The sequence below is a fragment of the Bison bison genome, unplaced genomic scaffold, assembly GCF_000754665.1.
Source record: "Bison bison bison isolate TAMUID 2011002044 unplaced genomic scaffold, Bison_UMD1.0 scf7180017864057, whole genome shotgun sequence".
Classification (NCBI taxonomy): Eukaryota; Metazoa; Chordata; class Mammalia; order Artiodactyla; family Bovidae; genus Bison; species Bison bison.
In genome coordinates this window covers 4,114,493-4,128,872 of record NW_011494629.1, presented here as the reverse complement: position 1 = coordinate 4,128,872, position 14,380 = coordinate 4,114,493, and the positions used below count along the sequence as shown (strand labels likewise).

Here is a 14,380-nt window from a genome sequence, read left to right as displayed (position 1 = left end):
TGTCCGTGGAATTTTCCTGGCAGGAATACTGGTGTGGGTTGTCATTTCTTTCTCCAGGGGATCTTCCCAACCCAGAGATCAAACCTGCGTCTCTTGCATTGACAGGTGGATTCTTTACCATTGAACCACCTGAGAAGCCCTATACTGAGTGGTAGGAAAGGTTAAGAGTGCCATTTAGATGAACTTGCTATTAAGAACTGCAAATGGGAGAAGGTGGTTCTGTAAGCAGGGAAAGAGCTACCAGGATCACTGAGGATTTGCCTGTTCAGTAATATGGATCAACAACTGCCCCTTCCATCCTTAAAAATTATTAACCATGAGAAGAGAATGGTGAGGAAGCATTATTACAAAATATCTGCAATGAATTATTTTGTACTTTGTTTCCAAGCATATTGGCTTAGACAATGAAGATTATTATGTACTGAGTTTTCTTAATGCAGGACTATACCTCTTTAAAAATTTTTATAGCAAATTTATAAGGAACTCAAAGTTTATCATGAAATTCTCTTTCCTTTCATTGGAAGGAAGTAGGTGGTATTATTTACATGTTAGATTAGATCCATGTGCTCCAGTCAAGTATTCACTGAGTTAAGTTTTATGTCTAGAACCCACTTTTCCTTGATTCACATTTTCACAAATTCAGGTGAAAAGATAACTGTCTGAATGGAGGTTTTGACATCTGAATTGAAGATTTGTATGCTTTCTCTGTCCATATCTCAACTGTCTTCCATCTAAGCATTTTTTCTGCCCTCCTATTCCCTACATAGCATAGAGGCTGAATGTGGGCTTTGGAGATAGAATGACTGCATGTGAAACTTGTTAGCTATTTGTTAGCTGTATGATCTCCCTTCTTGATTTTCTTACCTATAAAATGGAGCTGTTAATTTTATCTAACTTGTGGGATTAATTATCACAGGCAAATTAATGTAAAGCACTTTGAAGAGCATCTGGCACCCAGTAAACATGCAGTGAATGTTGCATTACCCACTTATTTCTACATAAAGGTAACTGTTGTTAAAACAGCTATTTCTTCTGTAATTTCACTCATTTAGAAATAAAATGTATTATTATCAATTTTACATATCACATTGTTCTCAAGTCATACATTTGACACCTTATGTTTATAAGCAGTTTTGATAGAAAATTCTCTCCAAAATTTTTCTGTCATAAACCAAGAGCTGTAAATATATTTGAATTATTCAAAAAAAGGATTGTTGACTTTAGACTGATAGCAGTTATGATGCTTTTATAACTGTTAGAAATACACTTGCATTAGTCCTTCCTCAAACTGAGAATTAGCTGTATCTCTTGTTGAATAGCCAGTCTTTGATAAAATGACAGTAAAAACTGATTTCAGTGCTGATTCAAGTGGGACAATGGAATCTTCCTGTTTTGTTTGTTTGCTTAGAGTGTGTTTTGTTTCTGTTTTTCCTCATTTTTGGTTCACCGGGTCTTTGTTGCTGTGCACACTTTCTCTAGTTGCAGTTAGCAGGGGCTACTCTTCACTGTTGTGCCCGGGCTTCTCATTGCAGCGGCTCCCCTGTTGTGGAGCATAGGCTCTATCCAGGTGTGCAGGCTTAGTAGTTGTGGGCACATGGGCTTAGTTGCTTCATGGAATGTGAAATCTTCCTGGACCAGGGATCAAACCTGTGTCCCCCCACACTGGCAGGTAGAATCCCAACCACTGGACCACCAGAAAAGTCCTAGAATGTGTAATAATTTTTGGTCAATAGACAACAAGGTTAAGGAACCTATCCTTGGTAATTTTATACTGTTCCCAGCGGGGCTTGTTGAAATGGCAGGTGATAACGGGAAATGCATACAGGGCATCGGTAAGAACACCTTTGAATGAGGTGCATCTGAGTGAACAGTGTCAGGCTGATCACCTCCATGGAGGGAATCACTTGTGGCAAACGCCCTATTCTAAACTGCACTATTTGCTTTATTTTCGATGTCTTTTTTTCACTTCAGGTCTGCTTTTCTTACATGCCTCTACTTTTTTGTTCTATTTCTCTATGTTTAGACATATGTTTTTAGGCCAATTCCTTGTGGTCTTAACACAGAACCCATTCTTACTGAACTTTTTGGAATTTATTAACTTCTATTAGGTTATCTTAGTTATGAAAGAATCCTCAAATTCGTAGCATCCAGTTCCACAAATTTCTTAATTCTGTCACAAATAGGCTACAAAACCCTCACGACGCCTTAATATTTCTTTGTTTTTAGCTCCTTTTGTTAAAAGTTACAGAAAAAAAAGTATTTAAATAAGAATGGTATATTGAAACTGCGAGTAAGTAGTTGAAATTAAACTGTTATGAAATCATGGTCATTCTTGTTTCATAGATTTCTCTACCCACTTCTACTGCCAGGATATGTTACATATCATCCAAAAATGTTTCAGAATAAAGAAAATAACTGGAATATTGTTATCTCATCTAAAATTTTTAAGCAATTCCTTAATCTCATTAAATATCTAGTCAGTTTCTGGGTTTCCCTGATTATCTTAAAATCTTTTCTTAAAACAATTTATTTGTTTGAATTAATATTGAAATATACATTTTAATGGGTGTGTTTTTTATATATTTTTATTAATAAAGCAACATTATTGAGGTATAATCTGAATTCGATAAACAGCACATATCTAGTATATACAGTCTTACAGGTTTCAAACAATCAAAGTAATGAGCACATCTGTCAGTCCAGAAAGTTTCTTTGTATCCCTTTGTAATCCCTCCCTCCTGCCTCTTCCGCTTAGGCAACCAGTGACCTACATTTTTGTCATTAAACATTAGTTTGCAATTGCTATAATTTTATATAAATGGAATCATACAGCGTGTATTCTTTTTGTATTCTTTTTTCGTCTATATTATTTACTAAGCATGCATATTTTAAGATGCATCCAGGTTGTTAAATGTGTCAACAGTTTCTTCCTATTTATTGCTGAGTGATAATCCACTTTACAGATAGACCAATATTTGCTTAACTATCTACCTGATGATGATCATTTAGATTACTTAGTTTTTGCTATTATAAATAAAGCTGCTATAAACATTTTTGTGTGTCTTTCTGTGGATATACATTCTCATGTATATCTCTTTGATTTCAATGATCCAATGATGGTTTAGTAGCATATTGTTTAGCTGCCACGTGTTTGTGTTTTTTAGAGTTTTTTTCTTGTAGTTCATTTCTAATCTCATATCATTGTGATCAGAAAAGATGCTTAATATGGTTTCTATTTTCCTCAATTTACCAAGTCTCACCTTGTGGCCCAGCATGTGGTCAATCCTGGAGAAGGTTCCACGTGCACTTGAGAGGAAGGTGTAGTCTTGCTGCTTTTGGATGAGATGCTCTATAAATATCAATTAAGTCAAACTTATCTAAAGTGAAGAACTGGCTTTTAGTTTCAATGACCTTTGCGATTGTTTTCTTTGTCTCTGTTTCATGTATTTCTGCTTTGATATTTACAGTTTCTTCTGCTGACTCTAGGTTGGGCTTGGTTCTTCTTTCTCTAGTTTTAGGTGCACGGTTAAGTTGTTTAGTTGAGAGTTTTCTTGTTTCTTGACCATTCTTGTTTGGACCATTGAGCTTTCATTTTCATTTGTAAGTATTTTTTAAAAATCTTCTCTTTGATTTCTTCAGTAATCCATTGGTTATTTAGTAGCATATTGTTTAGCTGCCATATGTTTCTGTTTTTTATAGTTTTTTCTTGTAGTTTATTTCTAATCTCATAGCATTATGATCAGAAAAATTGGTTGATATGGTTTCAATTTTCTTAAATTTATCAAGGCCATCTTGTTCCCCAGCATATGGTCAGTCCTGTAGAATGTTCCATGTGCACTTGTGTAACCTGCTATTTGGGGTAGAATGCTTTATAAATTGGAGAAGGCAATGGCACCCCATTCCAGTACCCTTGCCTGGAAAATCCCATGGATGGAGGAGCCTGATAGGCTGCAGTCCATGGGGTCACTGGGAGTCGGGCATGACTGAGCGACTTCACTTTCACTTTTCACTTTCATGCATTGGAGAAGGAAATGGCAACCCACTCCAGTGTTCTTGCCTGGAGAATCCCAGGGACGGGGGAGCCTGGTGGGTTGCCGTCTGTGGGGTCGCACAGAGTTGGACACGACTGAAGCGACTTAGCAGCAGCAGCAGCAGCAGCTTTATAAATATCAATTAAGTCCATCTGGTCTAATGTGTCATTTAAGGCCTGTGTTTCCTTATTAATTTTCCATCTGGATGATCTGTCCGTTGATGAAAGTGGGGTGTTAAAGTCCCCCACTATTACTGTAGTTTTTAAAAAATGATTGTATTATTGTCAGTTTCTCCTTTTATGGTTGTTAGTATTTGCCTTACGTATTAAAGTGTTCCTATGTTTTTGGGTGCATATATAATTAGAATTATTATATCTTCTTGGATTGTTCCTTTGATCATTATGTAGTAGTCCTCCTCCTTTGTCTCTTGTAACAAGTCTTTGTTTTAAAGTCCATTTTGTCTGATATGAGTATTGGTACTCCAGCTTTCTTTTGATTTCCATCTGTGTGGAATACCTTCTCCCACCCTCTTACCTTTAGTCCGTAAGTGTCCCCATGTCTGAGGTGGATCTCCTATAGACAGCATATATATGGTCTTGTTTTGGAATCTACCCAACCAGTCTATGTCTTTTGGTTGGTGCATTTCATGTATTTGTATTTTGATTAATCAATAATTGCATTAGTTATCAATATGTATGTTCCTATTACCATTTAAAAAATTGTTTTGAGTATGTTTTTTTAGGTCTTTTTCTTCTGTTGTGTTTCCTACATAGAGAAGTTCCTTTAGCATTTGTTATGAAGCTGGTTTGGTGGTGCTGAATTCTCTAAAGTTTTGCTTGTTGAAAAGACTTTTTATTTCTCTGTCAAATTTGAATGAGAGCCTCACTGCGGAGAGTATTCTTGTTTGTAGGTTCTTCTCTTCATCACTTTAAATATTTCGTGCCAGTCCCTTCTAGTTTGCAGAGTTTGTGTTCTCTCTTGCAGAGAAATCAGCCAATAACCTTATGGGAGTTCCCTTGTGTGTTATGTTATTTATCGTTTTTCCCTTGTTGCTTTTAGTATTTTGTCTCTAATTTTTGTCAATTTGATTACTGTGTGTCTCAGTGTGTTCCTTCTTGGGTTTATCCTTCCTGGGACTCTTTGTGCTTCCTGGACATGGTTGACTATTTCCTTTTCCATGTTGGGTAAGTTTTTAAATAATATTTCTTCAAATATTTTCTTGGGCCCTTTCTCTCTTCTCCTCCTGGGACCCCTATAATGCAAATGTTGGTGCATTTAATGTTGTCCCAGAGGTCTCTTGGACTGTCTTCATTTCTTCTCATTCTTTTTTCTACATTTTGTTCCACAGCAGTGATTTTCACCATTCTGTCTTATAGGTCACTATCCATTTTTCTGTCTCAGTTATCCTGTTACTGATTCCTTCCAGTGTATTAATTCATCTCTGTTCATTTGTTCTTTAATTCTTCTGGGTGTTTGTTAAATATTTCTTGCATCTTCTCCATTTCCCACCTCTGCCCCCGAGATCCTGGATCATCTTCAGTATCATTATTCTGAATTCTTTTTCTGGAAGGTTGCCTATCTTCACCTTTATTTAGCTTTTTTTTTTCCTGAGGTTTTATCTTGTTCCTTCATCTGGGACATAACCCTCTGCCTTTTAATTTTTGTTTAACTTTCTGTGATTGTGGTTTTCATTTTGAAGGCTGCAGGATTGTAATTCTTCTCTCTATAAGTTAATTTTTAACAACTGTACTTTAACAGCCAAATCACAAAATTCCTGAAAAAAATATTGGCTGTTATTACTTAGTGCAAGCCAAATCCAGCATGGCATTATAGAGTAGTAGAACATGTTTCTCTGTTATTCATATTTTTTAAAAATTTTCTTAATACTAATAGTGAGAGGCAGAGGTTTGATCAAATTCAGGTTCAACTTTTTGGTAAGATTGTTGCAAAGTTTATGAAAGGCTGCTGCTTATCATTTCCTTTATCCATTGATTTATTAGGGCTGCAAATTAGTGATAGTCTAATTCTATCATTCTTTACTTAAGTAGCTGGGATGATCTATAAAGAAAAACTTATCTAGAACTAGTTGATTACAGTGAGGTATAAGTTTGTTAAGGAAATGAAGGATAATAAAAGAAATATTTTACTTTTACTCATTTTTAGAAAGAGTTGGCTCCCTCATATCTTTCAAAGGTGCCAGTGACTTTTTTTAAGTGTCGTTATGAACTTAGAGATTTAAACATATCTGATATGTTTTAGTCCACTGAGATTTTATGCTTATTGGTGCTTAAACTGATCCATTTTTTGACTGAAGGGGGCCTCTTCAAGTTGATCCTTGATCCTCTTGAGACACATTCAGTAATCTTTAATAGCTTGCTTGCTTTCTGGCAAGACATGTTTATGACTCATCATCTGTAGTTCACACCTTATACTGAGTCATTTTTCCAGGGAGCCAGAGTCCTTTAATAGAATATGGTATTTAGAATTATATAGTATCACTTACACGTGGAATCTAACATATGATACCAGTGAACTTATCTATGAAACAGAAACAGACTCACAGACATAGAGAACAGACTTGTGGTTGCCAAGGGGGAGTGGGTGTTGGGGAAGAGTAGATGGGATGGAGTTTGGAATTAGTAGATACAAACTATTTTACATAGAATGGATAAATAACAAGGTTCTACTATATAGCACAGAGAATTCAATATCCTGTGATAAAGCATAATGGAAAAGAATATGAAGAAGAATATAACTATATATAACTGAATCACTTTACTGTTCATTGTAAATTTACTTTATGTACTTCCATAAAATAAACTTAAAAGATAGAATATGGTATTTAGAAACCATAATCTAGGCACTGGGGTTACTTACTACTACTAGATTCTTAACTGTTTCTAGTACATTTAAGTGGATGAGCTGAGAAATACACATATACACAACATTTTTATGATAAAATATGTTATGAGTTTATTCATTATTTTCATTTGAAATTTAGGAGTACAAGATTTTAGCTAAACTTTCTTACATTTGTTTTTCTTTTTCTTCCATGCTGAAAATCCCAGTTGTCAGTAACATTGTACTGTCATTTGCTACACACACGACAAATATTCATAACATTACCAACACTATCTTCAGTAACATGATTATTAAAAAGTTATATATAGAGATGAAAAATCAAGTTTATATTTCAAGGCACTCCAAATAGCTCTTTTCTGATTCTTTTTATCACCAGTGTGATAAACTAGGCTAATTTGATTAATCTTGCTTCCAAATTTTAGATATTGAATTTAAATCTGGTTTATAATTATACAAAATATTTACATGTTTCCAAAATACAATCTGTTAAGACATGATATTTTCCAGTTAGCGTATATCCCTGTTCTTTCCCTGGTGTATATTATGATTTTATTTTTAAAATCTGTATATATATATATATTTGTATGTTGTATTCCTTAGGTGAATGGAAGCATATATTCTACCTTACTGTTTTATCAGTATATCCTGGAGGTGCCCCATAGTAATATATGTATTTCTGATTCTTTTTTAGCTGCTTAGTATTTATAATTTTTCCACGAAGATCTTCTCCAGATGATTTTGGGTCATTTCCAGTATTTGAGATTACAAAATTTAGTGTCTTTTTATATTTTTGCCAGTGTATATTTGGGCTATGTTTTTATTTTAAATATTTATTTACTTGGCTGTGCTGGGTTGCAGTTGCTGCACACCAGATCTTTCATCTTCATCACAGCACGTGAACTCTCAGTTGCAGCATGTGGGATCTAGTTTCCTGACCAGGGATTGAACCCCAGGCCACTTGCATAGGGAGCATGGAGCCTTATCCTCTGGACCACCAGGGAAGTTGCTGGGATATATTTTCATATTAGTATTTTTCCAACATCTCATTGTGAAAATTTGCAAACACACCTATTCCTACCACCTAAACTGATATAGAATCCACGTATTGTGAAATGTGCAAAAATACGTGCACATTCATTGTTTTGACATTTGCACTGTTTTTAGTTGTGTCATTTACTTATATTGAGTTGTAAGAGTCCTTTTTGTATTCTAGATCTAAGTCCCTTATCAGATAAATGGTTTGCAAATATTTTCTCCCATTCTGTGAGTTATCCTTTCACTTTCTTGATGGTGTCCTTTTACAGCATGAAAGTTTTGAGTTTTGGTGATGTCCAGTTTATCTACTTTTTCTTTTGATGCTTCTGCTTTCAGTGTTGTATCTAAGAAGCCATTGCCTAATCCAAGGTTTATGCCTATATTTTCTTCGAAGAGTTTTATACTTTTAGCTCCTATACTTATGGTATGGGGTAGAAGTTCAACTTAATTCAAAGGAGAAAGAACTTTTCAACAACGGTTGCTGGGAAAATTTAATATCCACATGTAAAATAATGGTCTTTGGCACCCTGGTCAAAAAAATTAATTGCTCATAAATATGAAGGCTTATTTCTAGATGTTAAATTTTGTTTCATTGTTCTATATGTCTGTCTTTTTTAAGAATTCATGAATTTAAGGAGGATATTTACAAAAGAATGCATTTGTGACTCACTGTTTATAATCTCTGTTCATGGTTCTCTATATATGTTTTGTCTCAATAGCTTCTCCCATTTGTTTCTACAATTATCTCATTTTGTATGTAATGCCATATGGGAAGGGAATGCTTGGTAGTGAGTGTAATATTAATGTCACTGGAATGGTTATATTCCCATTTTTCAAAGACTGCTTTGAACACAGACAGGGAGTATCTTCAGTTGGGAGTGATGGCATAAAATTATGAAAATAAGGAAGCTATGGTTCAAAGATTTTCTTACCTTATTTAAATCTGAGATGGAGTTCTGTGAAAGTACATTAAACTAATGGGTGTGACTTCCTCTTTCATAAAATAGACATTTCAGACCCATCAAAAATTATTCTTTATGATTATACTTCTTTATAGAGTTCCTGAGTTGGAGGTAGAAGAAGAAACTCAAGTTCAAGAGATGACCCTAGATGAGTGGAAAAATCTTCAAGAACAGACCAGACCAAAGCCTGAATTTAACATCCGGAAACCTGAGTCTACTGTCCCTTCCAAAGCAGTGGTGATACACAAGTCTAAATATAGAGATGATGTAAGCATGATGTTTTATGTCTAGAGGTAATCTTCACTGTTACCTTATTGAAAATGAAATGGAACATTAGTAGTTGACATTCTAGTTTCAACCTTATAGTAATCAGACGTGTCTGTTTCAACCTAAGAGTCACCATGCATGCCTAATTTTACTATATTTTTATTAACTGAAAAAAATCAACCCATTAATACTTGATCCAAAGCAGTTATAGTGAGCACATTTTCTGCTCACTTCAGAACTGTGTGAAGACTATGCTTACACTGTTGTGTTTTAGTTACATTTCAATTTTGTGTCCAAAGAGAGATCCAGAATGTTTCCCTGAATGATGCCATTTCATAGGATAACAACTAGGCATTTTCGTGATTAGATTACCTTCAGTTATGATTCTTTTTTTTAATTCAAGTAGAGTTGATTTACAATATTTTTATAGTTTCAGGTGTGCAAAAAAGTGATTCAGTGTTATTTTTCACAGTTCTAATTCTTAATAAGAGTGTAACTGAAACTAGTTGATCACTTTAAACCAGTCGGAGTTGGGTGAATCCTTTCTGGTGATATTGCAGTAGCTTTGCTCCCTCTGCAGAAATTCACCAGAGGACCCCGGAAGCCCCTCCCCCATGACAGGCACTGTTAGCATGGCCAGCTATCCACTTGGGATTGCTAACACATTCTTAAGATCTGATTTTACATGGTTTGTGTTCACCTATTTGTTGGCGGCTTCAGCTTTGAAAATATTTTCCAGCATATATTGATAAGGATGGTCAGAGAGTTATTTAATCACATTCTATTCGAATTCCTAAACTTAAGGGAGGGTACACTGAAGCATTGTAATTTTAAAATTTAGAGTTAGTATCATTCAGTCACAGCTATTTATCTTGATACCAGTCTCTGTGTCAGTGGTGGTGGTGAACACTCTTCCTCTCTGCTTGATGTTATTCATTGATTTTCCATTTGAAAATCAGGAGTTTTATACTATGTAGTTTTGTCTGTGTTCCCATTTACATTTTGGTTAGTTATATTCTTTTTATGAATAGTTTCTCTAGGGGATCATTTATGATACTGGATTCCTTCCTACCTCCTCTTTCCGTCAGTCCGAACTCCAGGAGTCTATGTTTTGAGCTGTTTCTCTAGAAAAGGCTTTTTGTACACATACGAGGCCAGAGCCTTATTCTCTCAGAAAGCTCTATGAGGTCTTTTTACAAGTCTATCAGCAAGTTGGGTTGGGTTTTTTTTTTCCCTATCCACTTTCTTCTTTTGTAAATAAAGCTTTGCCTAAAACAATTGTGCTGTCAGGATTTGAAATGTGCAGCTGACATGTTAAGTAAAAATAGAAACTGTTCTTCTTAATCCACACCAGATTCATCTTCCCTGGCTTCTGAGAGAGGTCTCCTGGAATCTTTGAAGCAACTGGGTTAGCTGAGTCATTGAGCTTGGTCTCAGTAAGGCACACATCTTTGGTACTTATTAATCTTACAGCATTGATGATTTCAGCCAGGAGTTGTTCTTAAAGAGACAGAAGCCAAATCTTGGTGTCACTACTTTGTTCTGGATACCCTGAAGAGAACAAAAGCACTAGAATAATACCTCTTATTTCCTTGGAGCTCTGTTCTTGCCAAAGTTAAGACCTAACAGTAGCCTATGAATAGAGCAGGCCCTTAAAGCACTTTGGCCTGACAATTTGCTTACTCAACTTCCATCGCAAGCTGTGCCTTCTTACTGGGAAGTCTGCTATATCTCTGCTGAGGTGCCTTGACAGCCAGCTGTTTTCTAAATCAGGAAGTAGTTTATTATTTTGCCACTTACATTTTTTTGTGTTTGTCTTGTTACCAGAGTGCAAGTGTTCCTGAATTGTTCTTTCCTTCATCTTTTTAGCTTCAAGAGTACATCTGCCTAAGGACACAAATGTTAAACATGAAGCCTGGAATAAACATATGGCCAAAAGGGAAACACGTGCTCTGGGAAATTTGATTCCATTTGCTGGACAAGCAAATGGATGTTTAACCACATAACACTTTGGAGATTCTCATCCACAATCATTGGCCTATTTTCTGCGGGTTTATATTTCTTTGTAGGTTTATATGTTACTTCCAAGTGAGAGCTTTTGTTTCATTCATTGTTAGGAATTGAAACCAAATCAAATTTGAAGGTTTATTGATACAGTTTTAACAAGAGACAGAACTAATTTGACCTCTTGATTCATGTCTGACTCTTGTGACCCCATGGATGGGGGAACCTGCTAGGTTCCCCTGTCCATGAGATTCTCCCTGCAAGAATACTGGAGTGGGTTGCCATTTCCTTCTGCAGGGTATTTTCCCAACCTAGAAATTGAACCCAGGTCTCCTGAATTGCAGGCAGGTTCTTTACCAACTGAGCTACTACAAGGGAAGCCCCATACAATAAAATGTATATTCTCAAAGAATTTTAACTAAGGCGGTTTTTAAAAAGCAGCCTGAGTTCTTTATTCAGCCTTAGTACCAACCCTTAGATAATCATACTGCTGTGTTACTCTTTCCATATATTTTGAGTCTAAATTATTTACTGTAAATCATCCAATTTTTAGCATATGGTATTTGTACAGTCAGCACCCATGTTGAGAGCAGTTTCTCCATCAAGTTCTTTTCTAGGAAGGTGAATTTTCCTTATTTATCAAAGTAGCATTGGTGAACAAAAGGCAGGAACTAAAACTTTTCAATCTCAGCAAAATACACTTAGATATGCAACATTTATAGGATTTCTGTTAGTCATGTTAAATCTTACATCTTAACCTACTAAACTGATAGATATTTGGTCTGACTTGAAGTAAGTTCAAAAATGCTTGAATTAAGACTATGAGACTGCTATGTATAAAGTACATAACTATTAAGAACCTACTATATAGTTTAGGTGGAGAAGGCAATGGCACCCCACTCCAGCACTCTTGCCTGGAAAATCCCGTGGACAGAGGAGCCTGGTAGGCTGCAGTCCATGAGGTCGCTAAGAGTCAGGCACAACTGAGCAACTTCACTTTCACTTTTCACTTTCATGCATTGGAGAAGGAAATGGCAACCCACTCCAGTGTTCTTGCCTGGAGAATCCCAGGGATGGGGGAGCCTGGTAGGCTGCCGTCTATGGGGTTGCACAGATTCGGACACGACTGAAGCGACAGCAGCAACAGCAGTAGCAGCATAGAGTTTAGGGAACTCTATTCAATACTCTGTGATGATCTGTATGGTGATAGAATCTTAAAAGAGTGGATTTATGCATTTATATAGCCAACTTGGGTTTTCCTGGTGGCTCAGCAGTAAAGAATCCACCTGCAGTGCAGGAGACACAGGTTTGATCCCTGGGTCAGGAAGATCCCCTGGAGAAGGACATGGCAACCCACTACAGTATTCTTGCCTGGAGAATCCCATGGACGGAGGAGCCTGGTGGGCTACAGTTCATTGGGTTGGAATCAGACACGAGTTAGTGACTGAACAGCAGCAATAGCTGACTGACTTTGTTGTTACAGCAGAAACTAATCCAGCACTGTAAATCAGCTACTCCAATTAAATTAAAAAAGAAGGCCTGTCAGTATGAGAACGTGTGGCTGCAAAATGTGCAAAACCCACGCAGCTGGAAGCAGAGCAGCCACATCATCTTCCCCTGCTCAGCCCAGTGAGTGTCCATGGAGACGGCCGTGTGTATGTTCTGTGTTTGATGCTGTAACTGTGTTTCAGATGGTAAAGGATGACTATGAAGATGATGCCCATGTTTTCCGGAAAGCGGCCAATGACATCACATCCCAGCTGGAGATTAATTTTGGTAACCTCCCTCGTCCTGGGCGTGGAGCCAGAGGTGGCACACGGGGAGGCCGGGGAAGGATCAGAAGGGCAGAAAACTATGGACCCAGAGCAGAAGTGGTGGTAAGTGTGTATATTCTAAATCCTGGGTGGTTTTCTGAAGTGAGAGGATGAAGATGCCCTGGGCCTACATAGTTTAATTTTGGAGGATCATCAAGTTCTTCCTGATCTAGATAGAGGACGTTCTTTCTCCTCTGTCTAGTGTGGGTCTCATGTTAGAGTGTTTGGAATGGTCATCAGCATGATGGGCATCAGTTGGATACAGACCATTGTGTAGCCCTGGCCTCCAGGGTCTCCAGGAAAGTCTGTCTGCTATGAGTGTACACTCAGCTGGAGAAGAATTCACACATGTGCATCAGGTGAGGTCCCCAGGCTTGGTATTGAATCAGATCAGCTGACAGTTGCTTACTACGTGTAAGCAACACTGTGCCCTGATGCTTTCAGAGTAGACAGAATCCTTCCAACAGCTTCAAGGCAACCTTTTCACGTCAAACCATTCTTTGCCACTCTTCAGCCAACGCTGCCCTACTTCTGGGACACACAACCTTGTTCCTTGCTCCATGGGGCCTTTCTGCCTGCTGGCCTTCCTCCCAGCCCTTTGCCTGTTTACCTAGGATAGATCCTCTAATCTCCCTTCATCAGAGGAGGCTTCCAGGCCAGGTCAGAGTCCTTCCTTTCTTTGAAGCACCATCTGCACGTTTAATTGTACTATCACCGGCACAGTTGTTGGCCAGCGTCTGCTGTCTCCAGAAGACAGACTGGTTTCCCCAATGCCTGGTGTAATATGAGCTGTACTAGACGCTTCATCAGTGTTTTATGAATAAATATACCAAGACCTGGTTAGTGGGAATTGGGCACAAGGTTTGGCGGCCAGCAGAGGCACCAGTGCTGTCCCTGTGAAAATGGAGCAGCCCCTTCTTTGTGGCTGATCCTGGAAATGTTCCTTTTGCTGCCGATTCCCTTATTCCAGGGAGCAACCCCTGGGAGGAGTCTAACTTGTTATACTTCAGCAAGAACGAAAACAAGTGTTTTTTCTGGGTAAATCCGAGGCCAGCTTGGAAAAAGGATCGATTCTGGAATAGAGAGTACACGCCTGCCCCTTCCCAGTAGCAGCTCTGCCGCCGTGGTGCAGTGCGGCTGTCTGTGCGAGGGGCCCTGCCGCCCACCGGGCTCTTCCAGCTCTGCACCACCCTCAGGCCCCACCCCTTCACAGCTGCATTGTGTCAGAATCCTGTTCTTTTTGCTCATTTGTTGTGGTTATCTCCAGAAGTTTCTCTTTTAGAAGACATCACTTAACTGTAATGTGTGCATGGCCACCAAGTTGCACTGGACGCCCTGACGGTCGGCCTCTGTTCTCAGGCCACCTGTTACTGATGTGACCAGTATGCTCCTCCTGCAGGAGCTC

The 14,380-nt window shown here is 37.8% G+C and overlaps 1 protein-coding gene across 1 annotated transcript in view; it reads left to right on the top strand.

The window, feature by feature from the left end:
* The window catches only part of HABP4 (hyaluronan binding protein 4), a 36,179-nt gene that overhangs the window by 19,637 nt on the left and 2,162 nt on the right, over positions 1-14,380 (top strand). The window contains 2 exon segments of the mRNA XM_010836012.1: positions 8,986-9,157; positions 12,853-13,038. Coding sequence (XP_010834314.1) covers positions 8,986-9,157; positions 12,853-13,038 — 358 coding nt within the window.